General features: G+C 42.6%; 1 protein-coding gene across 1 annotated transcript; it reads left to right on the top strand.

Annotated features, from left to right (window-relative positions):
• Positions 1 to 872: 872 nt before the first annotated feature.
• LOC311021645 (TSC22 domain family protein 1-like) lies at positions 873 to 27,008 on the top strand. The gene is made up of 3 exons (XM_084022329.1): positions 873 to 4,277; positions 24,113 to 24,164; positions 25,313 to 27,008. The coding sequence occupies exons 1-3, from the start codon at positions 1,579 to 1,581 to the stop codon at positions 25,580 to 25,582; spliced, it is 3,021 nt and encodes a 1,006-aa protein (XP_083878455.1). The 5' UTR covers positions 873 to 1,578; the 3' UTR covers positions 25,583 to 27,008.
• Positions 27,009 to 27,905: the final 897 nt, after the last annotated feature.

Genomic DNA, 27,905 nt, shown 5'->3' with positions numbered 1-27,905 from the left:
TCCCACTCTCACACACCAGACACACCAGAACCAGAGAGAGAGAGAGAGAGAGAGAGAGAGAGAGGGAGAGAGAGAGAGAGAGGGAGAGAGAGAGAGAGAGAGAGAGGGAGAGAGAGACAGACAGAGAGAGGGAGGGGGAGGCCCCAAACAGTACCTGTGTGTAGAATAATCCTTCAGTGTAGTTAGCACCTGTGTCTGCAGAGAGATCTAGCAGCTCTCGACCCACCTTTGTTTCAGGAGCACTGTTGTGATGTTGATGTTTTGCTCAATCCACAACAAATGCTCAGCATGGCTAGGATGTCCTCGATGGGATATTTTCATAGTTTTTGTTTAATCTTTATCACTTTCACCATTAATCAGTATATCATTCCATATATAACGCAGGAATTAACCCATATCACTTGAATGTTAAATAAATGACCTCTACCACACATTAGTATACGCAGTCAGGTCATTCACTTAAGTAAAGGTACAAACATCACAATGTTATAATAATATATTTTTTAAGTAGTTAAAAACATGTTTTTGGAAAATTGGAAATTATCTGCTATCAAATGTTATCTATCTATCTATCTATCTATCTATCTATCTATCTATCTATCTATCTATCTATCTATCTATCTATCTATCTATCTATCTATCTATCCATCCATCCATCCATTTGTTATGCTGTCCCCCATGCTGGTTTTTGAGGGAGCGCCCTCTCCTCGGCACTTTCCGGCGTTTTCCGTTGATGTTGATACCGGGTTCGTCACCGCCTCTCCCAGACTGCTTTATGTCTGGCAGCAGAGACCATGCGCGGTCGCCATATTACGGAGCACCCCTCCCCTTCAGCTCCGTCACAGCACAGAGCCACGGCAGCGGTGCGGGAGGCTACCTACTGAACAACGCTTCCGTTGGGGAGGACCAGTGATACAGCAAAACCGGGACCAAAACGAGGATTCTGTGGCATGGATTAAACCTCTGTACGCCACTACTAAGTGACTGTGTTCCATTGTACATTGCTGCGTACCGGATGAAAGGTTGCTTGTTTACGTTTTCTTTCGTTTGAGCAAATTCCGCAGCTAAAACGACTCGCTATAGTCTGTGTTTAGCTAGCCGGTGATGGAGACTGGCAGCTAGCTAGCTGACGTTACTCTTCTGTCAGGCTAGCTATCTAATACAAGGCTAACGGTACGTAGCGTGTACTATTCTGCCTTTAGTACGAATGGTCATAGCAACATCGTTTCTCATTGGAAACCGGACAACATGTTAGCTTGTGCTTAAAAAAGGCACAGACGGATAACACTTGTGGTTAGCCGGTAAATTAACACTGGCATCAGCTGACGTTTGGGCGCTAGCTACTCGGCAAACGATCACTAGCTTATTTTGCCTCACCGGAGAACACTGAGTCGTGTATGAGATGCTGTAAATATTCGCAGAACTTTGCCTGATATTTGAGAACAGCCTATACTTGTTCAAATACTTTTTTTTTATCGTGTTGTCTGTTGATCGTAGTTTAGTCAAAACGGCGCCGTTAACGAACTGCAACCTTATTGCATACTGTCAGAGACCAACTACTCCCCGGATTCTCTCGAAATGCATCATCCGGACCCTGCAGGAGACTCTGGCAGTGTTAGAAAGATGGCGCAACCGGCTGTCTTTCACAGAAGGGGTAGCAACACGGGCAGCGGGAGCGGCTCCGCGCTGTCAACACCGGCAAACCCGGTGGTCAATAACAGCCACGTCCCAGCTGATGATTATCAGACCTCAATGTTGATTCAGTGCCAACCTCCTGCTGGTTCATCCTCCCCGGGTCCCCATCATATTCCACCCCACAGTCTAAATCTGCATTCCCAGCCCGCACAGTCGACCGGAGCTCAGATAAAAAAGAAGAGTGGTTTCCAGATCACAAGTGTGACTCCAGCGCAAGTGTCCGTGAGTACCAACAACAGTATTGCAGAGGACACGGAAAGCTACGATGACCTGGATGAGTCCCACACGGAGGATCTCTCGTCTTCTGAAATCCTGGATGTGTCCCTCTCCCGAGCTAATGACATAGTGGGAGCCGAGAGGAGCTCTTCGGAGGAGACGCTGAATAATTTCCATGAGGCGGAGACCCCTGGAGCTGTCTCCCCCAACCAGCCTTCACACCCCCAAGCCCTGAACCAGGCTGGTGGGGCCATGGTTAACGGGACTGTGCACCACCACCATCCACATCATCTTAACCATGCCCAGGTTTACCCTCTGTCCTCTGGGCCCGGGAGCACCCAATCTGCCCTCAGTTCTGGAGCTTTACCATGTGTCACCCAGAAAATGCCTTCTAACATTGGGGTCCCTCTAGAGAATGTTTCCCAGGCTGCACCTCCAAGTATTGTTGCTCAGCCCGTGGGGGTTGTGGCACCGGGATCTATCCCTGGAATGCACAGCTCTGCTACAGGCACTACCGTTAGCATAGTTAATCCGCAGACCAGCACTGTTAGTAATGTGAATATGTTGAGCTCTGCCAATGTGCCTGTGAGAGGGGGGCTCAGCATGCGTGCTAGCAGTAGCAGTGGTGGCTTTCCTCTCAATGTGATAAGCAGCAGTGGGGGGAGCGGAGGTGGAGGTGGTGCTGTTTCAGCTGGGGGTAACCTTATAAGCACCTCCAATGTCAGCATGATCCAGCAACACCAAAACATCAACTCCAACATCACCATGGCTACGACGACGACGGCTGCTGGTGTCGGTGCCTGTGGAGGGATTGGACTCTCCAGTGGTATCCTGGGAAGAGTTGGATCTGCTGTGGTGCAGCCTGTGAGTGCCCCTCTGACAGCTGTGGCCACAGCCCCTGTACCATCTGTTCCTACCCAGCCTGCCCCAGGTCCAGCCCCTGCAGTGGCCACCACCAGTTCTCGCTTCAGGGTGGTGAAGCTGGACTCTAGCTCTGAACCCTTTAAGAAGGGCAGATGGACATGCACGGAATTCTATGACAAGGAGACTCCAGCCTCGGCTCCCAGCTCATCTGCATCCGATACTGGGTCCCTCAGCATGCGTCAGTTTGTCTCTGAGAACTTTGCTGGGGCCTCAGAGAGGGAAAGCACAAGTGGCAGTTCTGTGAGTAGCACTATTAGTACATTGAGTCATTATACTGAGAGTGTGTGCAGTGGAGAGGCTGGGGGACCCACAGTACCCCAGCATACCCAGGATTATTCCTCCCCCCCTCAGGGCTTTCAAGGAATCCTCCCCAGTGGCTTAAGCATGGGAGTGTCTCAACCTCACATGCACCCCAAGGATATTACCCATTCCCATCTGAAGACTACTGTTGCTCCCGCTAACGTTCATCAGCCTGCTCCCATGCCAGGCCATCAGACCACCAGTGGTCTTCCTACATCGGCGTTATCCCATCAACAGCTCACTTACGCCCAGGCAGTTGCTAATCAGCCGTCAGGCTCCACACAGGGCCTAGTGGGTGTTCAGCAGCAGCAGGTCGGCTATGCCACCCTGCCACAGCAACCACCGGCTACCCCCCAAGCAGCTGCAGTTCAGGTGAGGCCACCTGAGTACACCCATCCACAACAAGGTATCCCCCAGGCTGTTGCTTCTCAGTCTCTGTCAAACCAAGCTGGATCAGCTCCATCCGGGTCAGCTAATGGAACATGCCAGATGATGGGAGGTCTGCAGCAGTCACATGCACTCCTTAACGCACAGCCCCAGCATCCCTCCTCCCTTCAGACCGCCGTCTCCAGTATGCCCCCTCATGATGGAGTACCAGGTCTTGGTCAGCAGCCTCAAAACCATCCAACCCATCTGGATTGCCAGCAGCAGAATCCACAATCACTCCCAGCACAAATCCCAAACCCTGGCCTGGGTACCCAGCTGCCCACAACGGTCCACCAGAGCCAAGTGACTGCACCAAGTGTGCCTCCTCCCAACCCTCAGAGCACTCCCCAGGTCCAGCCACAAACCCACAACACTGGGAATAGTGGTAGGATGCCCCCACAGGGTGCGCTACAGAGCCAACTGTCTTGTGTCAGCTTGTCCCAGGACCACAGCAGTGCCCTTGCCCTGGCTCATGCTGCCCAGGCCAGTGCCCTCTATGCTAGTCTGCCCACTTTCACCACCACTCAGCTGCAGGATGCCCAGCGGTTGCTCCTCCAGCACCAGTCGGCCTTGTTGGGGCTGCCCAAGCTGTCTGGAGGGGAGGCCGGATCTGGACCCAGCACTGGCCAGGGTCAAGAAGCTGAGGGCAATGCCGCTACTGCCAGTGCCTTAACTGCATCAGCTGGTCTGAAGACTGTTGATGGAGAGGAGGATGGGTATGTAATTCTATTTCCTTACTTTTTTCTTCATATGTATTTGATTGTCTGTCACCTACTTTTGTTACAGTTGGCCAACACTAGTCTGGAAACAGAGAATGTTATTGAGAGATTACAGTTGTGTTTTTAGAGCAACTCAGCATTCAGAGTCTGTTTAAAGCTGGATGACCTCACTGGTTGCCGTGGCAGCCGTGAGGGAAGAAAAGTGTTACTGTTTTTCTTAATAGCCAGCAGTCAGTTGCCAGGCTGCTACAGTCTGTTTGTCCTCTGTCAGTGGGACACAGTGCCTGGCTCAGCTGGATGTGACGTCTCTGGTCTTTCTTTATCAAGTGGCTGCAGTGATTCGGCATTTTATCTAACCTGACTCCTTGCTTGAATCCCGTCTGTCTGCATCCTGTCTGCATTACAGGGCACAATTTCTGCTGGGCGCACAGTTCGCTGTACACAGTCTCTCTCAGCACATTTGTTGTTTTACTAACAGGAAACAAGGCACACATTATTGAATAAGAGATTATAAGGTTGAAAGCTGCAAATGTGATAGAAATGAACTAAATAGTCTTAGTATTAAATTATTTATTTTATTATTATAATTTTTTTTAGAAATGTGTTTTCTAATGTTAGCTAATCTCGCCCTCCTCGCCTTGCCCTACCTGCATTAACAGATGCTTTTGACACATGAAGTCTGATGGAAAATCAATGTTTTCCGAATCACAACCTCACTTTCAAAAATAGCTGACAGCGGCGCGCAAATATAACCGCGCGGCAGCACTCAGTGAAATTAAAACAAGGATATCGAAGGACCTCAAGAAGCGATGCGGTCATGACAAAGATGCATTCATGCTAGCTAGATTGACCCACGTCTCCTTCGGCTTATTCATTTGGAACGAGACCAAAAGCAGGATGTACGTGAGAAAGTGAAAGTAGAGCTGACGGTGAGACGAGGAGGGCGTAGCCATGGCAACAGGGACACAGCGTCCCCAGGAGAACGGCAATGTGGTTGTTTTACTTTCTTAATTATTACTTATCTAGAAAGCTGTTGGTAATTCAACATATTTATTGGTGATGTTTTTGGAAGGCCCTCTAGTGGACAGGAAGTAAAACAACCACATAGCCGATAACGGTATTGGCACCGTATATGCCTGTGTAGTGCAGTTAATATTAATAATAGGATGAATTTGAGCATTAAATATTCAAATATAATTTGAATATTGAAAAAAATATGGAATGAAATTCAAAAAGTATTATAGAGGAACATTGACTGCTCGAGTATCCCTAAAGCAGGGCTTATAAAAGACTGTATCTTTTGATTTACTCACAAGTAAGAGATGGTGTTTTAACATGATGACATGAATAGTACAATGCAGTAGTCCTTTTCCTACACTAAAAGCTTATTGATTTTATTAAGAGCTCTCTCACTCTACTTACATCTCTCTTTTTCTTCCATCTCTCGTTGGTGATTTATGCTATGATCCAGGTCCTGTGGAATGTCCTCCCAACAATACGTTTTAAGAACCGATTTTAAGGTTACAGGGGAATTTTAATCACTCGGCAGCAGGATATTGTCCACATTTCAGTCACTCCAATATCTTAAGCCCCATTTTCCGAACCTCTGAAAATGTTATTACCTCAGCTTTTAAGGATGTTTTGCATGCCTGGGTTATATTTGAACAGATGTGTTGATCACTGGACTGGTCAGTACTGGGAATGTAGAGGGTAACATGGATGAAATTATGCTAGTTTTTTTTTTTTTCTTTACTGTCTTTTTGAGCTAGTTAAATGGATACTGAAGGATGGCTACTGTTATCACATGATGTTTAACTCTGAGGAATGTGAAATCTATGGGGATCAGGTGGATTATTGTCTTTGATGATAAGTAGCATTTGGGTGAAGCCAAAGCCCTTGTTTCAAATGAGAAGATTGTCTTAGTGAATTAGGCTCACGGTTTATTTCTCAGGAGTTTACCTGCTGTCACATGAATGCAAGACAGTGCCTGCCGAAGCATTTAATGGGTGGCTGCAACCTGAACAGTCTATTTTTCTCATTCTTTAAGCAATGAACCTCCACTGACAAAAAGCTTTGCAAACCCAGAGATGACATAGCCTCATCAGCTGATGCAAACGCACTCGTTCATGCACACTTAGAAGGCCACAAACTAGGCACGTCCCAATCGAGAATTTGAATTTGAAGTACAGATTAACCACACTGTTTAATTGGAGCATCCTAGAACAGCTCTACAGGATTATATGTACAAATCATAATGCTAAATTTAATCTTTTTCAGGAAAAACCAGTGTCCAACATGAAAAAGATCATACTGAGCCTCACGGAGCTTTTCAGCAGCTGTTTAGCACCTACCTTTAAGTAACCGCTCTGCTGATCACTGTGACTCTAACATTCTGACCCACATACGGTTTTGCAATGCTGGGGGAATTTATGTTGTGTATATTTTAGCGTATATTATCAAACTTGTACTTAAGCACTGCAGCACCAGTTGCTGCTTCATGACAGTGCATGTGTATGTTTTTGTTATTTTTTGTATTTAAGTTGAGCATTCATTTAGAAGTTAATTGCAGATTATTATTAAGTATGTTTCTGAGGGTGTTTTTAGGCTGTTTACAAATATTCCACAGATATTAATTTGCGTTCAGGAGAAACTATCCCAAGTACGTGCAGGGAAGATTTAAGCATGAACACACTGCCAGGCGGTCTCTGTCTGCCTCCGAAGCTTCATGTCACTCACCTTTTAACTTAACGAAATGCAAAGGGGCTGGGCCACACATTTGGTTTGCCTTTTTATTTTCAATTTGCATAAATGTAGCAGAATTATGATACTTCTATTTAATGCGTTAATATCATCACAATAAGATTGCCCTTAAAGTCAATGTCCAGTAATAAGTAATTTAGAATTGATTTTATTTTTTTCCTGCTGAAAATGATGGTCATTCTCTGCAAAGAGGCAGTGAACTATAAGTGATTGCTGCTTTTTAAAGCACTTTAATGGAACCATTTGTAAGACCCAGCCAGGACCTTTTCCCTTTTGTGTACTAATTGCGGAGGATCCAGTCCCTCTCATAAAAGCTGATTTGTTCTCCATCTGGTGGGAATGTATTTGCAAGAGTGTCCTGGCTGGTCTGGTCGCCATATCAGTGGTTGTACAGTTCCTGTGGTCTGCTGTGTGTCTCCTGTCAACATATTTTCAGGTTTTAATGTATAGGATGACCCTGCCCTTGTAAATCACCTCCTAAGGCGGCACGGCTGTAAAACGCCAGGGTCTCTTTTGTGTGTGTGTGTGTGTGTGTGTGTGTGTGTGTGTGTGTGTGTGTGTGTGTGTGTGTGTGTGTGTGTGTGTGTGTGTGTGTGTGTGTGTGTGTGTGTGTGTGTGTGTGTGTGTGTGTGTGTGTGTGTGTGTGTGTGTGTGTGTGTGTGTGTGTGTGTGTGTGTGTGTGTGTGTTTAAATGAGGAAGGGTGTCACTTGAGCATTTGCTCTTTCTGTGCTGACAAATCATTAATGGAATATCTCCAAGATGGGTGGGTGTTTTGTAGTGTATGGGGAAGATGCTGCTTATTGACTGCTAGGTTTTATAGACTCATCTGCGATAAAAACCGTGATTAGAAAAGCATGCCACATGTTTAATAGCATGAGCATAATGTAAGTAATGTGAGAGATGGTATGCTAATGTGATCATATGCAGGTTTCCACTTGCATGTCTCTTTGTATGTGTGAGTGTGGTTTTGTGCTCTTAGACTGTTTGGGTGCACTAATGTCTTGCTTCAACCCTTCAGATGGAAGATCGTGTTTTGTAGAAGGGTAATGTAGGGCTGGTTAGCAAACTTGGCTTGCTTAGTTCAGTAGGATGTGAATGTGGGAAAGAAGTTAACTTCTGTACATGGTCATATTTTCTGTTGTACGTTTTTATGTAAAGCACTTTATAAACATTTTAAAGTGACTAATTTTTATTGCTATTAGTAGTTTGGTGAGATGGCTGTGAACTAATTTCAGATACTGTATTATGGTTTGATGTACAGCTTTTTGTTTACAGTTCTAACCAAATATAGATTGCATATCTTAGTTTCTCAGAGTATAACTTTAATTTTACCCCTTTTTTCCAGGTCGCTTCCAGTGGCTGGAAGTTTGACCTTTTTTAACTTGGAGGTGGATTTGGAGGGAAAACGGCTTATATCAGCAACCATTGAATATATACAATATTGGTCCATGTTTAAGTCGTTTTTGTTTTTTAGTTTTAATGTTTTCTGTCAGGATGTGTCACGGTTTTGTTTCTGTTCTTCAATACGTCATCCTAGCTACTCTGTTGGCAATAACAAGAAATTACATTAGTTCCAAGGCTTCTTTGCAATACATAGTGACAAAGTGATGGACTGTTATTATTGGCTTTTAATAAAGAAGTCCAGTTTCATATTATTTCCCTGATTCATTCTTTTAAGATAAAATCTGTCACATGCAAAGATCGACAATAGCACCACATGTTTTTACTTCCTTTCGGGCAAATTGCATACACGAGTGTGCCTGACAGAAAGATATGTATCTCTTATGCCAAAAGCATTTAATATCAGTATTTTGGTGAATATGAGAAGTAGGCCTGCGGTTGTTCTAACTGAAAACACCCCATTGTTTTAATAATTTCATTTATAGGGACATGTTCCTTCAGCTACCAGGAATGTGCTCTTTAGTGTTTGGCCAATCACAAGGCATTGCAGTTGAGCCAGATAAAACTTTTTGGCCAAACTAACCTGCATCTTTTTGCTGAAGCATCTCCTATGCAATGCAATGCAGTTTCATTGAAATAAATTAGGCTGCTGGTTGGTCTGAAGTGCGTGCGTGTTTGTGTGTGTGTGTGTGTGTGTGCGTGCGTGCTCAGGGGAATGTGGCTGGCAACGTGATGGCTATCTACTGCTGGCTATTTTGAATGTAATCTTCCCCCTGGCTGTGCAGGGAGCCAGTTTGTGCCGGGCTCGTTGCTCATTGTGCGGAGATCAACGAGATCCCAAAAATTCGCAACACACAGAGGAAGTGACCCAACCTGACCTAGGACACAGCAGACTGGACCAGATGGAACCAGACTGAGCAGAGTTGTGTATCGGTGTTGCAGCTCTGATAAATCCGGCCATTGTGTTGCTCGAACATTTCCTCCAATAGCATCGGCTCTGAAGATGGTTCAGTATGAGCATTGACATGGGGAAGGTTACACCATAGACTTTGACAGACCTGTTGTCCAGATGTTGCATACTGTGTCATCTTACATTGGGTCTTGCATAAAGAGAGTTTAGAGGCAGCACTGTCCTGTACTGAATCTTAACCCACCATAGCCTTTGCTCTTTAGTATATCGCCATCATGATGGATGCCTGGTTTTCTGGTGATATATTGTAAAGTGCAGGATCATCTGTAGTGTTTATTGTAATCATACACTTAATATTGTGTATTTTTAGGAGCAAACACTCAACGTGTAACAATACAGAGTTGGTCAATGAGGTGCTATATGTACTGCCCTAAAGACTGCCCTTGATAATTCATAATAATATTTATATTGGTCTAAGAAAGGCATTTATTAAAGGCTGCTAAACCCAAATTATTTCTCTGGTTTAGTGAAATCCTTTAGTAAAGCCATTTCATAAAGAATTACAAATATTGAGTTGTTGTTGTTGATCATGTAGATCATTTTGCTTAATTGATCAACAAATGATCCGTGGACTCATGCACACAGGTTGGACAGGTGTTTTTTAGCCGGATGGTTTTTCTTTTGTAACAAATGTACAAGATATTGGGACAGTGCTCGCCGGTTGCCTTTTTTTTATAGAGCTTAGGTCTGTCCACAGTTGCACTAAAAGTGTTTCCCTAAAAGTAAACAGCATTTGTTATTTGTTATGCTGCTGACACCTCCCCCATCCCCACCACATAGACCAAGCCAGAGAACACCAGAACACAGCAGAGCAGCAACATCCTGTGTATGAGCGAGTGAGGGAGAGGGAGGGAGGTCTCACTACACTCTACTGAATATTTGCTGTCTTTTAAGCCAAGCAGTAAAAACATGAATGGCAGAATGACACAAACCAGGAGATTGTGCCAGGAGATTGTGAGCGGTTTACTGTGTTGATTTCTATATAGAGGTTACTTCAAGCCATTCGTATGCGCGCATCTCTATGAGTCACCCCGTCTTTGTCTGCTGCATATTTGTGTTCTGTCTGTAGATCCGTCATCGATTTCATTTGTCTCTGCCCCCTTCCTTCAGATGGTATGTCTTTCCATCGATAAACAGGATTGTTTCACTTAAGAGTGCGGTGGGAACACTAATGGTCTGTAATGGATGATAATGGATTGTGTTTTTAGCCTGGCTTTCATCTATGGGAAACATTGCCCTCCTACCCCTGAACACACACATCGTCGTGATAGTGTAACCTTGTTGGAAATACTGCTCACTGCTGCTGTTATTTTTGCATCTATTCATTACTGGCAGAAACCTCAACTAATTTTTATTATCTATTATCTTTGCACTGAGAGGGATTGTAGTGAATCAAGATCTATCGACTCAGTCTCATCGATCATCGTGACATAATCGCACTCAATATGGGTTGTCTGCTTCAGTGGTTGCCTTTTTCTTAGCTTGAATAAGACTGTAGCACTGCAAAGACATGGTTATTATCAAAATAAATGTTTTTGTCATGGATTGCCACGCTGAATCACTTCCATATTATTTCAGGAGAGCATAGACATTGTAATCCATTGTCGGTCGTTTGATCCGGTGCTCACCTATTTTTTTTTAATTTAGTGGATGGATACTGAAGTACAGTACTTTCTAGTAATTTTAATTATTATCCTCTGTATATCCACACTACTTCCCTGATGCCGACCAGCTTAATTTATATGGTAACAAAATAAACTGTACTCATGAGAGACATAGTTTTTTTCCCCCCATTAAAACAGAAATTACCCAACGCCCTTGAGAAAGTAGTTCTTGCATGTTAACATGGGGTTTGAATAGGTGCAAGTGGGAGACACTTGGTGGAGTTACTGTATTGTTGTGACATGCTGTATTAAAAGCATTTAGGATTATTTGAGTAACAATTCCTCCCTCATGCTGGAGAAGCACCTTGAACTGTGTAATGTATAACACTGGTGTTAGAGATTTAATGTTCCACCACTAATTTTTTATTTTTAGGCATTAGTTGGCTGCCACTTTCATCCCGCTCAACATGCAGGCAATGTGCTGAATCATGGCTGGCATTCCTGTGGCCAGAACACTGTCCACTCAGCTCCAGGAATCACACGCACACAAACGGAGAGAATGCAGAGGATGACTTTGCTATCGGCGTACGCATTCCTCTTTTTCATTCCCCGACACGACACATCTACAGGTCCCTGAACAGGAATAGAATATAATTCGCCGGATTAAATGCTTATCATACCAGGGTGTTTGACACGAGAAATTGGCTCGGGTTGCAAAATTTAGTTTTTCATTGTCGATTAATCTGAGGGATTATTTACAGGAGTAAAAATGTTTGGTCGCAGATTTTTACTTAATATTGGCCAATAATGTTGGACAGTAAAACTTTATGTCTCACTTAAACTGTGTAATCGGTGGTTCACATGCATGCAGAACTGTGGTGGTTGGGGATCAGCATGGACCACGGAGCAACTATGTCTGATCCAAACATATATTTACCGCCCGAGAAGGATAAGAAAAACAGCAAGGACTATTTGGAGTTTTCCCTTTAAAATAAAAATTTATTTGATCATCAAAATAGTTTCTGGTTACTTTTCTGTCGATTGACTTATCGCTACGATTCAACGAACCACAATTGTTTTCACAACCTTGTGGATACACGAAACATGCTCCCAATCATTTAGATAGTTGAGGAAGAAATATACTGTGAGCAAACGCTGATTCTGGCTCTGAAATATTGGAACCAGATCGTCATGTTGAAGCGGCTGTAACTGTTGATTCATGTGGTTTGATGGGAGTCTCATAGTTTCAGCCTTTCTGCTCCGCTGTGATGAGGTGAGAGCTCAATCCAGTGAGTGTCTTTTCCCATAGGGGTTGATATTCATTCACTCTTGCTTTGTCTGAGCTAATCCCTTTCTCTATGCTCTGTGGTTGAATGAGGAAGGCTGCTGGAGGGAGGGGGTTAAGTTTTTTTTTTTTTTTTTGGTTCTTTTTCTTCCCCCACAATAGTCTAGCCAGCTGCATTTCTTCATAGCAGGAATAAAGCACAGAGACACTTGGCTCTTCATTATGTGTGTGTACTTTAATAGTCCTGTACTGAACTTATTATTTCCCATATATTTAATTTATTCAGGTAGGCCACACAAATACTCCTTGAGGGTGAGCTTTTGAATTTTTAATTTAATACTGTTTTGTTCAGTGCTCGCTCTAAATTCTGAAGACTCGCAAAAGATATTTTAAATACATTTTCTCTTAACATGCATCATGCATTTCCTTCTGTCTCCATTGGCAGAGTCCACTGAAATATTAATATATAGTCTGCCTGCAAACCATGTTCAGCTCTGTAAATAGTGCTGTACTTCCCCCTGCTGGTTGGAAGGCTGTGAACTGTCTACACCAGGCTCCTCGTATGTGGGACGTGTGAATGCTCTTTTTAGCTTAAAAACACCACTGTTGTCATCCACTGTGTGTCTTAACATGCCTGGTCAAATGACAGTGGGAAATCCCTTCATAATGTGTATTATTTGTTTTTCACATCTCTCTGCATTTTCCCCCTACATTGTTTTTTTTAAATAACCGGTCTCATCAGTGTAATCATTAAATCATCACCATTTTCTCAAGAGCAGTATGACTCGTTTTCATTGAGTGGTGCTGTAGGTGAATTAATTTGAAAAAGGTTTATGCATTGCATTCATGTGTGCTTCAAGTTGGCTTGACAATCAGTCATGTGAGAGTTATTAAGGTCACAGCAGAGTTACGAGTCACACAAACGCTGATTTGTTATGAAACCACTGGGGTGAGGATTTTAGGATGAAAGGTGTTACAGTCCTTCATAGCTTGAGTATCATGTTAATTGAAGTCGGTATGAATGATATGGATATATTTGGCCAGGCCAAAGGGTTTTCCTAACGAGGGTCTGATGGTTGGAAGTTGGAGTTGTTGAGGTTGTGAAAGTTTCTGTGTGATGATGGTTGTTTTACTGCCTGGGTGCAAAGCTCTGATAGTGGGGTCACTCTGACTTGAGCCGTTAAGCATATTCATTGACTCACAATTGGAGGCAGTGCAGCTGAGGAGAGGCTACTCATCAGTTTGAGGGGCCTTGGATTAAAATCATGCTATAAGTCCCTCTCGTGGCTAATGAGAAGCACTTCATGACAGAGATTAATTATTGTGAAGCCTTTGCTCAGCCAAGAGCTTCATCTTTGGCTTTGTTAAAGTTTTTTTTTCTGAATTAAGTAATTATTATTTAAAATGCACTTCACAAGTTTTCTTCTATTGCAAATGAAGCCAAAATACTGTGATATGATAGGTCCCATAAAAGTGGCAAGCACTAATGTTTGTAACATTTAATTATACAAGGTAGAGCAAAGAGAAACACCCATCTTATTTCACTGTTTTTCTTAACATTTGAGGTGAATGATGCTGACAAAGCTTAAGAGAAAAACACCCATAACTATTGTGCATTTATAGAGCATGACCACGTCATTGTGAATTCCACTACCTTTATAAAGTAACTTTGCAGTGACACATCGCGCAAAAGTGATTAAACACCTTTTGTCTAATGGCAGACAGCAATGCAAGCATGCAGATTTAATGCGGCGTGTTGAGTCAGAATTGTTCAGACATGTCAGACATATCTGGGATCAGCAAGGCATAACAAAGGAAAACACATGGGGTATGGAGTTTGTGATTAAATGGCGACTCTGGCAGAAAGTGAGCACTTAACAAAAATTCAGCCCTTAAACACGAGGGCAATTCAGGTCGTCTGTGTACGTTTAATTAGCAGAAAGGCATGCTGTTGGCTCTAGAATTTGCCACCAGGGGGCAGTGTATACCAGCCCAGAATGTAAGAAAGTGTTATGATGGTGCATTTTGTCTCACAGTGTAGGTCTGTGATTGAGTCATCAGTTTTTAAAAATGTATTAAGTTATGTATTTTCCATCCATTCCAAAAGGTAGCAAACTGCTGACCGTAACTCGGTTTCAGCAAATTTTCTGCAAGTGATCCAAACAGCAAAGTGCAAAAAGTACATTTCTCTTATAGCGAAGCTGGCATTATGTCTTCGTTAATGTCAAAAAACATCTAAAATGGAAAGAACTAAATACTTTTGTATTAGTTAGGAATTTTAATCAATCATTATCTGTTGACTGGGAACTTCATCAGTTTGTGTCACTAAATGGTTTAAAAGGAAGATTTTTAATGACAAACAGAATTTGTTATTGTTAGTGACATGCAGACTGTAAGGTTATTTCTATCAGATGTGTATATGAATCTATTTTTTCTCTGAACCTGACCCCCTGGTGTTTCTCTTTTTTCTTTCTTCCATGTTTCCATGTGGCCTACCCCTTTTGCTCTAACAGGTAAGACTTTTTTTTTCTTCATTTATTTAGTTTGGACTCACTACGATCCAAGTTTTGACTTTGAGTGCAGCAGGTTAAACGAGGTTGTCTGTCCTCCCCCTGTCTCTTGTAGTGCTGAATAACTGGCCTCATCATCAAGTATGTCAGCAATGTTCACTAACATCAGACAGTGAAGTAGCTTCATTAGTTGCTTATTCAGACATGAGTAAAGGGTGCAAGCGGTTGCATCCTATATAAGGAGGTCCCAAGTTTAAATCCACTGTGGCAGAGAACAGAAAGCACCATAAACAAAATGCACTTATAGTTTGTCAAAGGAGATACAGGGGACCTTGAATTGTACTCTGATTTGTCACCAGAAGACGGCGTGGATTGCGGTTACTCTTCTTGCATACACTTATATATGTTGACAGACAGGTTGTTGTTGATTTTGCCATTACTTGCCAGATGTCAGCAAAACTTTCCTTAATTTTTTCTTAATCATACTTACTGAGGCAGTTTTGTGATGGTTAGGACAGTACACATGTACACCATTTATATTCAGACATTCTACTGATCATACAACCAGGCCAGAGTTTAAGCATCCTGAATATAAGAGTAGAAATACTATGATAAAAATCCCCTCAGGTAAAGATGGTGGTGTTTAGACAGTCTGTATTGACCAGCCTGACTGTAAATCCACGCAGGAAACAACTGTTTGTGTGTTTTTAGTTAAGCTGTGCTTTTGATAGCTCTGCTGTCGTCAGAGATTTAGACCCTGACGGTGGAGTCATCATTGGTTAATCCACTTACTGCGCTGCCTTCATCACATGTGGTCTTGCATGAGTGTACACACACACACCCAAATGAGAAGGTGGGGAATTGGGTCAGGGTTTGCAGCTTCGTCGTTCAAGATTCATCGATCTGTTGAACTCTCTCTGACCTTTTTCAACCACTGATTGAAAATAGCCTAGAAAACCAAACGGAACCAGGATTATTTTTGATGGGAGACACAGCAGACAAAACTAATTGCCAGGATTAAATAACAATAGAATTAGATGTTTGTTGGCTTTTTTTTCTAGAATGTGGAGAATATCATGTATTTTTAGAGGTGTAAAGTAAGAGAGGAAAAATGGGGGAAAAAATGCGTATTTGAGGAATAAAGCAGGGAACTGTGGATTTCAGCCACTTTAAAGCAATGCACCTGGATATCTTTACCAGTTTGTTTTGCATGCTAAGCCTTATCTTTCCATTTACAAGGAAAGATAATAGCAGCTGAGCTGTATTGTTCGCTGCAGTGAGGACATGAAAAGGTGTTGAATTAGACATCAGTCATTTGACACTTGATTCATTTTAAATATAATTTGACCATTTGTCAACGTATATCTCATATCTATATCTCATGTGGAAGCACAGGACTCCTGATGCTGTTCATCTTGTCGGCCAAAGACATCCGTATACGTTACCAGTGCATCCGCCCACAGCTTGCACTGATTGGGCTGAGAGTCCCACGCTAGTGTCGGAGGGAGGTTTGTTCAGATGTCGACTCGGGCTTGAGAGAGAGATGACTCACTTAGTCTTATGGTTTAGTGGATTATTCCTGCCTCCCAACACAAACACACTTGTATCACCCTGTTAATTTCAAGGTGGAGGCTGGGTACTGGTGTGTGTGTCATCACTGAGGCATTTTAATGCATAAATATAGTGGTGACATTGTGTGAAAGAGGCCCGTTTGAATATCCATTTTGAGAACTTTTATTTTTTAAATTGTACACAATATACTTACATACTTAAGTTGTACTTAAAATGCAGTCAGTTGAAAACGAATGATCAAATAGCATTTTGGGGTGTAGCACAAGTCTGAATTAACTGTTAAAAAAAAGAAAACGCAGGTACATCCAGTTGTTGATTCTGTATTGGTATTTCTATAAGGAGGTATGCATCGCTACGTTCACCGTCCAAACCTACAATGGGCCTTCTCGACTTTGTCGCTGCGGTTGGCATAACTTCTATCCTCCGTTGTCTGGACTCGGACCGCTGTGTGATTTAGGCTGCTAATCCTTTTAATGCCAGGTTTCACTCCACATTACTCAAACCTGCTGATCACACACACACACACACACACACACACACACACACACACACACACACACACACACACACACACACACACACACACACACAGATCCAAGTTACATAAGTGTGTGTGTGAGTATGAGAAGGAGAGTTGGTATCTACTCTGAAATGTGTTATTTTTCCTACCAGTAGGTGTGTTAAAGTGACTCAATATACAAAGCAGATGCTTTTTGTTGCACATTTTATTTAGAAGCACTATAGAGTGGTGCAAGGACGGTGTGTATTTGTAGGCCGACCCCGGGTTCCCTCGACAAAAGACCAATGGGATGTTTCCATTGAAGGCAGAATACAATGCATAATGATTTGTAATGAATAGTCTCATTGAGTCTATTTTTAGCAGACATGTAAAAGCTTCAAAATTTACAAAAGGGGATCTGCAGATGGACTTTATATTGTCAAACACAACATTAAAATCTCTTAAGCCTGTGTTAACCAAAGTCTAATTCAGGAATCTGACCAAAAACCCATTCAAATAGACTAATTTTAAGGACTCATTGCTGCATCACTCTATGTAGCAGCAGGAGCAGAATGCAAGAATTGCAGAAAAATGGCAGAAAAGCTGATATTTCCAAAATGCACAAATCTGAACTGATATAAATTTAGTTGAAAGAGCAATCAGGATATCAGGTTTAAGAATCAAGTTAAATATCCGTCTCTCAGTCTAAACACAGTGCAGGGCACAGAAATGTAAAAAAATCTTTGGGTCCCTTTCTCTGCGACTTTTTGAGGCGGTGGATCTAGGCCGTTCTAGCTCTTGTGTCTCTGGTTGACTCCCTCTCCCTCCTTCTCTCCCTCCGCCTCCCCCCCCAGTGTGTGTGCCTGAGTTTAGTATAGAGCATGCACTAAGGACTTGCTGCTGTCAGCCCAAATTCTCCAATAGAAACTCTCTCTCTTACGTATGGAGGCCAAAATGGCCACTCATCATTCCTCTCTTGCCTCTCTGACTGACTCACTCATCAGTAGCTCTCTGTCGTTCTCCATAGTCAGGATGTGACTATGGAGAACGACTGCCAGGGCTTACTGGTAAAGTCTGTGTGTGCTTTCCACTATCAAACTACAGCTCAGCTAAAAAGCTTTTACAATTCAACAATTCAATAGGCCTCTTTTTTCATCGCTGGGGCATGCCAGGCCCCTTTTATTAACTTGCATTTCCTCCCAAAGCACCGCAGTAGGCTTGGGCGTAATCTGTGTTTGTCATAGCTTACCGACATTTGCGGTGTGGGAAGTTAAATGCCAGACCAGCTCAAGCCCCTGACCCCAAGTTGTGGCTAACTTCTGGGTTAACCTTCTAAGTGTACACGCTGCACTGCTATGTTCACGTCTATAGTTACTTATAACCTCATTCTCTCTCAAGTCGCCATCTAACTTAGCTGCCTGCTACACCACAGAGACCGACCTGTAAATCACAGCAATACAGAATCATGGAAATCAGAGCGTCTATATTCATGACGGTATTCAAAATCATGCCCCTGTGTACCGGTAATACCGCCCAAGTCCAATTTGTCGAGCTGATAACCCCTTGACATGACTTAACACATCACGTTATGGTTTTAAGTGAAATCAGTGTGACAGGCAATCGACATCACAACCTGAGACGATGTTAATTTCATTTGTTTATGTCTACACTTGTCGCTTCTGTTGACGTAGCAGTCTGCTAGCGGCAAGCGATGATGACGCGAATGGTAATTGAGTGGCGTCTCATTTCTTAGGTGAACGTTCTTACCCCTAGCACCCTCAAATCTGTATTTAGGGGGAAGGAGGTAGGGGGTATCGGTAGGGTTAGGGAATTGGGATGCAGCCTAAGTCTATCCAATGATGTTGTATTCTGACACTGCAGATAAGGGAATGTTGACATTTGTCTTACATGATAAGGAACAATATTAATGTTGGTAATCTAAAGTGAGAGAGACAGAGGGTTTTTCAATGTATTTTGTAACTCGACTGAAGCAGGCTGCTGTATGTATGACCCACACAGAAGTCATGTGATACTGATTCACCCCAGCACATGGAGTCTGTTAGGACAAGTGAAATCCCCTGCATTGTGCTCATGCTTTACCTGTTGTTTCTTGGCCGGTTGTCTCTAAGCCGGCGGAGGCCCTGCGAGTGCATGTTGTGTTTTCTTTCTGCCGAGGCACTAAGCCATTTTAAGGGGGCCTTTCAATGAGAAATGACAAGATAAGACCCTAAGGCACAGGGTTGCTTCTCAATCACGCAGAGGATTCATTTCAAAACTGCCCAACCAAACCTAGGCTTTGATGAGTTTGACCCCCCTCTGTGTTTCTAACAACCTTTATGTGACAAGAAAAGCATGTAGGCTTAATTGTAATCTCTGTCACCCCTGATTTTTGGAACAATCAGTACTGTCAATCGCTCATACATCACATCCAAACCATGGCAGGGGATGTTTTAGATATTTATATTGCATGTTCAGAAAATCTACACGCCTTACAGTCTCATTTATGTGCTTATAAAACTACATTTTTTTCCGAAAGCGACACATAATTTAATGTTGCTCAGTAAAAAAGGGTGCCGTTTAATGAGTAAAGGCTCAGAGTTTTATTGTACATCTGTGTCTCAGGCTATAGAGGGCAGAGGGCTTATGGTGTAGGACTAGGGAAATCACTGGGCCACATGCTAATCTCCGTTGATGGTTTATGTAACTCCCAGAATCACATGATCAAACGTCACCATCCGCCCAGCTTCTGTCTGTGCTCAGTAATTCACTCACTAGTCAGCCATTCAAACACAAATGGATGACATAGACAGAGGAAGAATGAGGAGGACACATACACAGTCATCATAACCTGGCACGCTGCCTCTGAGTCCCTATGCAGCCGCACTCACTAATGCATCTCTTGGGCGCAACCCAGATCTGTTGACTAAATTTAAGAAGGAACGAGGGAAGTCAGAAAACACTAAACAAAGAAGCTCGCGAGGCACTGCTCCGCTACTTTTGGAGTGTACATGACCCTGCTGACGGACGGCTCCATGAGAGTGCGGGGAGTACGAGTGCAAGGCCATGACGAGATGGCGATGAAGCTTTTGTTCTGGGAGCTGGAGCAGCATCTTAAAAGGTAAAATAAAGACAGGGAATCCCCAGGGAGTCAGAACAGTGTGGCGCTGCTCGGGCCAATCACTACAGTAGCTGCACACAAAGGGCTGCATGAGTATATTGTCCTTTCCATTCAGTCATTCATGGCTTCAGGGGGCAGCATTTACACGGAGGGATACTTAAAGCAGACACGCATACAAACAGGTTTGCCATTTTCTTTTGTCGTAAAAATATCGAAGTAATGGTTTAGTGCTGATTAAGTAATGATTGGTAATCAAACCCACAGCATGTTTCTTTGTGTCCCTGAGTTGCTTGCATATTAAGTTTGTTTGTAATAGCCCTGTTGCTATCACGTTGGTCCATCTAGTAAATCATTACACATTTATTCGCCATCTCTTCTGCCAGTATAGCAACACATAAATACCACAGTATAATTGCTTCCAAGATGAGCCATACTCTCCATTTTCTGTTATTGTATTGTGACTGATCTTCATGGCAACAATGATGCAGCACTCGCTTTATGTCTTATTTATATTTTTGTCAGTTTTGTAAAAAAAAACTGCACTGGAAATGGACATGCCGTGCTACACAGTTTGTTAGGTAAATCTGTGAAGTCTGATGTGACTGAGACCTTGCAGGGAACCCTTTCCTGGGGAAATGTATGTATTTTATTTGTATCTGGTGTTGATGACTCCATGGTCATTTTTAGTAATAGTAAGGCTTGTTGTTTTTGTTCAACTCCCCTGGTGGAAACTAAACATGGTGATGTTACAGTAGCAATAAGCTTGAGATTCGAACAGTTAACCTTCATTAATAAACTGTACCAATCAGACAAAGCAGTAACTTGGATCCTGTCGTTTCCTGTTGTCTAATGCATTTACTCAGGACTTGACATGTGACCTATCAAGGTGGAACATCATCTCTTTTTGTCTCGGGCCTGCTTGCAGTTGAAGTGTGACGGTGTTAGACGTGGGTTTGATTCTTCACGAGTTGCAGTATTTGGGTCTGGCTAATTAAATTAACCCTTCCTCCAGTCAAAGCAGAGAGCGGAAGAGATAAGTGTGGCTTAGCAACTCTTATGAAGCTATTTGGCTTCTTGTAAAGTGTTTGCTTGGGATCAGAGGTGAGCAGCAGCTGACATCAGCAGTGCTCAGAGGAGCCCATCTTCTTGGTACTGGTGCTTAATGAGCCAGGACTGTACTGTGATACCCTAATTAGACCGAGCCCTCATTTTAAAGGTGACTACTGACTGCATCACTTTGAAAAGTGCTCGGTGTTTAACATAGACCTCAGCATTGTTCTTCGATGACCTGCAGTATCTTCTGTGGACCTTACTAAAGACCAGATAAGCATTGTTCCATCGCTGAGGCCACGCCCCCTTTTGGGGGGACAGAGACGCTCTGAGACATAAGGAGCGAAACTAAAAAATGTCAAGAAGCTGTTGTATGTCAGGCTAAATGAGGTTTTCACACTTAGGCACATAAATGGCATGACTTTTCACTGTTAGTGTGGTAAATAGTAAAATGATCCTAGTGACTGATTTTACTTATGGATAGCTAGCCTGAGTGTGAGGCTTCAACAGTACAGTCATACAGTATAGCACCATCAAACTGAAGAGGCACTGGTGATCAACCTCATTGATTAGCGCCAACGCTCGGCTTCAGGCAAAGTTCCAAAGTTATTATTGGATGTCTTTAAAGCAACCGTTTGATTAACAAGATAATAAATGCATATATACAAACTTTAGAAATTTCAATCAAAACACACTTCAAATTGGATCAACATCTTTAAGCCCTTCGTTTTTAAATTCCCCCAGAAAGGGACGTGGCCTTGGCGTTTTGGAAAGTACTCGTATGTGCCAATATGATATAGACCTCCATTTTTCTTCATGTTTGCTCGATGCCGAATTTTGCTTTTTGTCAGTGTTTAAAATATTTAATACATCTCTGTATTGGCAGCCCTTTCGTAATTCATACATAGAAACCAAAGCCGGATTTCTGTATTTTTCTCTTATGCTGATGTCTGCATAGTGTGTGCGTATGCAAGAATGTCAAATGTGTACATGTGATTTGGAGGGGTGAACATGGAATGTGTGGTTTTTCAGACCGTATAGGGAGGTGCGTGTGTTGGACGGTGTCTTATTTGGGAGGATGTTGTTTTAGGTGTTTCTGTCTGTCCAAGATACTCCCCTCTATTAAGGGACTTTTGGATGTGTGGTAATGTTTTTAGTCAGATTGACCTCGTCGATTTCCCATGTCTTCCATTGTTTTAAAGACATTTGACTGGATCTTGTGAGGAAGTTCACACATAAGACATGTTTGAATCAAAGTCGCTGACATTTCAGGCATGTCATGTCCCAGAGGCAAATTGCAGAAAGTTTCTTACCCTTTTTTTGAAGTGGGATTTTGGTACTTCAGTGGAGTATGATGGTGTTTTAGTCTGTCAAAAATGTATTTGTGTGTCAGCTAAAACCTAAAACCTCAGATGTCTAATAGGCCAACAGATATTCAAGGTATCCAAAGCGATAATATCATATACCTTGCTTATTTTCACCGTTTTTCAAAGACTTTCAGTTGAAATGAAATGTAAATGTTGGAGATTTGTTTCATTGATGCATTCTGCAGTGCTGTACAGGGCCACATGGGGGCAACATAGGTATATGCATGGTTGCACTCCATAGACCTCCAGAGCATTTTGATAGAACACCTGTCCTTGGTTGATTTCTATCATATTATTAATGATGCCATTACTATATGGTATGGATCAAGTTGGCTATTTTCTGCAGTGTGTTGAGAAAGAAGCCTTATTTTGTTATTTGTAATTATTGTTATGTTGAGTACCTATGTCTTATTCTGGCAGGGTGACATGGACACTGGGCCTCTACTACTTTCTTCCAACAGTGATTTTGTAAAATTTATTTTGGGCTGTAGTTTAAAAAAATGCTGAGGTGAGCAATAGTTACATTACATGCCTCAAATTGAGGTAAATGATGCATCGACAAAAAAAGTACAAAATGACATGTAATAAATACTATATTGTGACTGATCCTGTAACGTTCTGGAGGAGAATGACCCCATACATTGTTTTTGTATGACTGAATTTAAATCAAAATTATTAGCAGAAGGATTGTCACTGTAACTGTGAAGGGGTGAAGAAGCACTTTGTCGTCATGTGGTGAAGACACAATCATGATCAAATCTCTATTGTTTTAGTATATTCCTGTGTGAATAATGTGCAAGCTTCACCTTTTAAAAAGGAGCCGAATAATGAGGTCAACAGAATAAAATATCGCCCTTCCCCAGCCTGTTTTTCAGCACTACAGCTCTTTCTTCTTCCCTTCCCATCCGGTTTTCCCCGGTTCCATCCACCTCCTCTCTCCACTCTTGGAATATATTATGCAAAACGCGTGTCAGCTGAGCGGCAGGTGGGGGCGTTCCCGAATAGATTATTCCTAAAAAGCCTCTCTCTCGACCAATCGTGGAGCGACCCTCTCGGCGTGTCGCTGGATAAATTATACCCGCTTGTCCCGAGCTGCAGAATAAAAAAAAAATTGTATGCGTGAAGCGCTCGAGATGAGCTGACCTTGGATTGTATTCGTACCGCTGCGGTCGGTGCTACGACGGACACGATACAGTCGAGCGCGTGTGGATGTGTCTCGCGGAGGGGCTTTTCTTCTTTTATATATATATATAAATATATATATAAACTGACTGTGAAACATGACCAGCATGAATACGCCGTGCTACACCGTGGCTATGGATCTAGGCGTCTGCCAGCTGAGGAATCTCTCCATATCCTTCCTGTCGTCGTTGCTGGGCGCGGAGAGCTCGCACGTCAAGCTCGACAGCAGGTAAATACGCCGTTATTTTAACGGTAATGTCGCCGCCGTGCGACGGGGGCAGCGCCCGGTCGATGGATGCTACAGCACCGGAGGCCACAAACGCTTTTCAGCACGGGAGAGGGGAGGGATTGTTCCACCGCCGCCGCACCGGGCCGTTGATTTATTATAGAAACTTCCAGAGGCTTCCCCGTAACGACCCGCATTTCTAGAAAGATGGCGAGAGCCGTTCTCCCTTGTGTCACAGCAGCTCGGCTTGAAATGTGGTCATTAATTTGTCTTTTCTTCTTTTGCAGTTCGTCGGGAGCCAGCGTCGTGGCCATAGACAACAAGATTGAACAAGCAATGGTGAGCTTTCAACTGTGTTTTCTGTTTTTTTTGTTGGGGGGTGGGGGGGATAATGGATAGATGGTGTGTTGCATTCCGTTAAATGCTGCTGTCTGCCTGGTTTAATCGATAACGTCATGTTACAACATAATAAACGATAGCTTTATGAGTTTATTTGTTTTTATTCTCCAGGAATAACAATCTCAGTTACGATGGGTCCCCGTTATCTAGCGTCCTCTACACAATGTAGTAACGTTACCTCGTACCAACCGTTGTACCCTGTTTGAGACTCAAGATCGTGTTGTTTGATGCTAAATATTTAATCTTTCTAAAATCATCATTACAATACATTTGTTGGTTCACTTGTGTTTTTTTTTTTAATGAGTCCGTTAGCGGGAGTTTTATTTTCTGTTTCGCTCTTGTTGTTGTCGTCGCCGCTGTCAGCAGCTGTTGCTAGGCAGATTGGAAGTCTCTCACGCCTGGTTATAAATATCCGGCCCGCTGATTGGCCCACGCGTACACGTGGGCAGGGTTATTGACGTGTCACCCTGGGAATATGCTCGCTCAGTTTTTTCCTCATAGGTTATTGTGTTATCACTTGGATTTGATAGGGCCTCCGTTTCCACTGATGTCGTCATGCACGTGTTCCTTTGTATGCATGTTTAGCAACAGATCCCAGTGGTGAACATGTTGGCAGGACTCATCAATTAATAGAAGACATGAAATTGTCTGTATTTTTATGAAAAGCTTTACCCTGCTGTATGATATGAGGAGTAGATGATCGCTCAATTTGTGTTTTCATTGGTGTTATTCTTTAATTCAAAATTTGAAAAAGACTGTCATATTGTAATTTGTTACAAGGCCAGGTAGTGCCACACATGTTGAACAATGTTCCCATAGCACTTTTTCAATTTGTTTTATACATATTCATCTGCTAAATGTATTGTCATGTTAGTGCAGTTTCCCCCTTTTATGATGAGGACCCATATGGATTAGCTTGATACACAGTTGTTACTTGAGTTACATTTTCCATGATGCCACAATTTAGATTATGTATGCGGAATAAATCTTGAGTTATAAAGACGGCCCATAGTTTAAAGCTTGACCTTTCTTTTATGTGAATTTGCTGAAATATTCCGGTCATAAACCCATATCTCTGTGTGTCTCAGGATCTGGTGAAGAGTCACCTGATGTATGCTGTGCGCGAGGAGGTGGAGGTCCTAAAGGAGCAGATCAAGGAGCTGATCGACCGTAATTCCCAGTTGGAGCAGGAGAACACCCTGTTGAAGACACTCGCCAGCCCAGAGCAGATGGCCCAATTCCAGGCCCAGGTTCAGACCGGCTCCCCACCTGCCCCTCCGACAGCTGCAACACCAGGACCCCCAAGCACCGCTGCCCTCGCCCAACCCACCTTGCACAGCTCTGGCCCATCCGCGTAGCCTAGTCTGCACAGACAGACTGACATTTTTTTCATTTCTGCTACTGCAGCAGAGCTAAACCTCGCCTTCTACAGTAGGAGGTTACGCTGTTAAGACAAGAATTTGCACATATTTATCTCTCCGAAGGATGCGGTCCGTGGGACGAGCGGTGCAGTGCTTTAGAGCACTGTGGTGGAGGGTGCCAATCTTGAGATGCTGTGTGGGGGGAGGAGGATTGAATCATCGAACATTTGCCAAATAACCCTTGGACATATCAACTAGAATGTCTTACCAAGAAGAAACAGAACTGCTCATCAGTGGTGACAATAAACTTAGCTATAGATTAAAAAAAAAAAATCACTGTGCCTGTGTCTGGATTTTAAGTGATGTCGACTTTACTGATAATGGCGATGGAAGAGTAGGAGGTGGGGGATTGTATTAGTTGTTACCTTTTTTTTTTTTTTTTGCTGAATGATGTAAATAAAAGTGGTTTCTCTCTCAAGTTACAGGCTGAGAGATTTGGGAGAGAAAGAAAAAGCCTTCTCAGAGTGACAAATGAAGAATGTGAGCAATTATTATAACAAAAGTCCCCATCTGGAATGGGGGAGTCGCGGGGAGGGTTGGAGAGGGAGGTTAGGGGTGGGGGGGGGGATTTCGAACAACGCTTGGCAACATTGATGACGTTGCTTCGACTACGGGATGAACAAAACGTGGTTTCTTATGGAGATGATGATATTATGTTTCAGTATTTCTCTTTCAAGCTCCTCATTTTGCCCTGGACAAAGCTCATCATTGCTGTTTTCTCAACCCTGCGGCGGCATGTAATTTAAACCTTATTAGACAGGGTTGAGACATTGGGCTAAGCTGCATTTTTAATCCTAAAAGTTCGACGGGCAGAAGACGATGTATATTTCTGTATAGTGTAAGTACCGTGTAAAATAGTGAAGAGGAGGAGGAGAAACAACAGAGGCTATCTTGGTCGACACAGATCGAAGCGGGCGAGCGAGGAACGTGCTGGTCTTGCCCCGTCTGTGTCATCTATTTTTAATGCTGTATTTTCAAGACTGTGGATGGGTAGGAGCTGAGGTTATTTAACTGACAACACACAGCCGACGATGTTGTTCACATCCCTGACTGCAACATTAACTCTTACTGTAAAATCATTTTCCTCATTTTTTTTCTTTTTTTATTATTTGACAGTGAAGTACTTTTGGATGAACAATATCTTTCAACTCAACATTTAAAAAAAAAAAAAACTCTAGAGAAGTTTTTTTTTCTTTTTCTTTTTCATTCTGCGTATCGGTTGTATACTCATGTTCTGTGCATGTTTTCTGCGAAGACCGGATGAAATATTGTAACATACATACCACAATTGCACTTGACAGCTGCACTTCACAACTTTCAATAAACGTGCTTAAGGAAGAATAAACACCTGGAGTCCTGCTGTTATTAAATCAAGCCAACTGTGTTGTTGTTTTGCAGTAATGCGCCAGTGTTTTCTATGGGGCAAGCATACAATTCAACAACTACTTTTTAACCTAAATACTGTTAAACAAAGAACTTTAACAACTTTGTCGCCGTTTTCCTATATTTGCCAAATTACACAATCTTTTAAATTATTAGGAAAAGCTGGACAATCTCCCTGTGACACTAAAATGCATTTATTTGTGGTGTTTTTTTGTTCTGTAAAAACACCAAAAAAGTTGACATCAGTGTTCCTGAATAACACCTAATAATTATGATAATAATAACTTAAATTTATGCCTTTCAAGGAACCCAAGGATGCTTTACACACAATGACACACTGGAATTATCTCTTTATGAAAGATGTTCAAAAGCTGAAAAGTAATTGGAAGGAAACCATATTAAAACTGGAAATCACTGACTGGGTTATCGTTAAGATTTTAACAAAATAAATAATTGTAGTCCCACTGTAATAATCGTCTGTTTTTCAGTGAAATATGAGATATCCTGTATCCAAATAATATAGTTAATATTATTTTCATGTGCGGCAATAATGCACATGCCTCAGATGTTGTATAAAACATTTATCCCCATTTCTGAGTTATTCTAGTCACTTATTTCCAAGGACTATACAAGATATCCTGATGCTGACACACTATATAGTAATGCCATGTTGTTGTAGCCGTTCATTAAGGCTTAGATAATGTTGAGGTAGTTATAATTCACCAGAACTGATAAAACACTACTCAGTTAAAGTGGCCCAAAAGAACAGTGTGTGTTGTGTGTGTGTGTGTGTGTGTGTGTGTGTGTGTGTGTGTGTGTGTGCGTGCGCTGACAAACAGTTGATCTACAAAAGCAAAAGTAAAACTGGGCGCTCCCT

The sequence above is a fragment of the Eutrigla gurnardus genome, assembly GCF_963514095.1.
Source record: "Eutrigla gurnardus genome assembly, chromosome: 12".
NCBI classification, from domain to species: Eukaryota; Metazoa; Chordata; class Actinopteri; order Perciformes; family Triglidae; genus Eutrigla; species Eutrigla gurnardus.
This window is presented reverse-complemented; position numbering and strand designations above follow the sequence as displayed.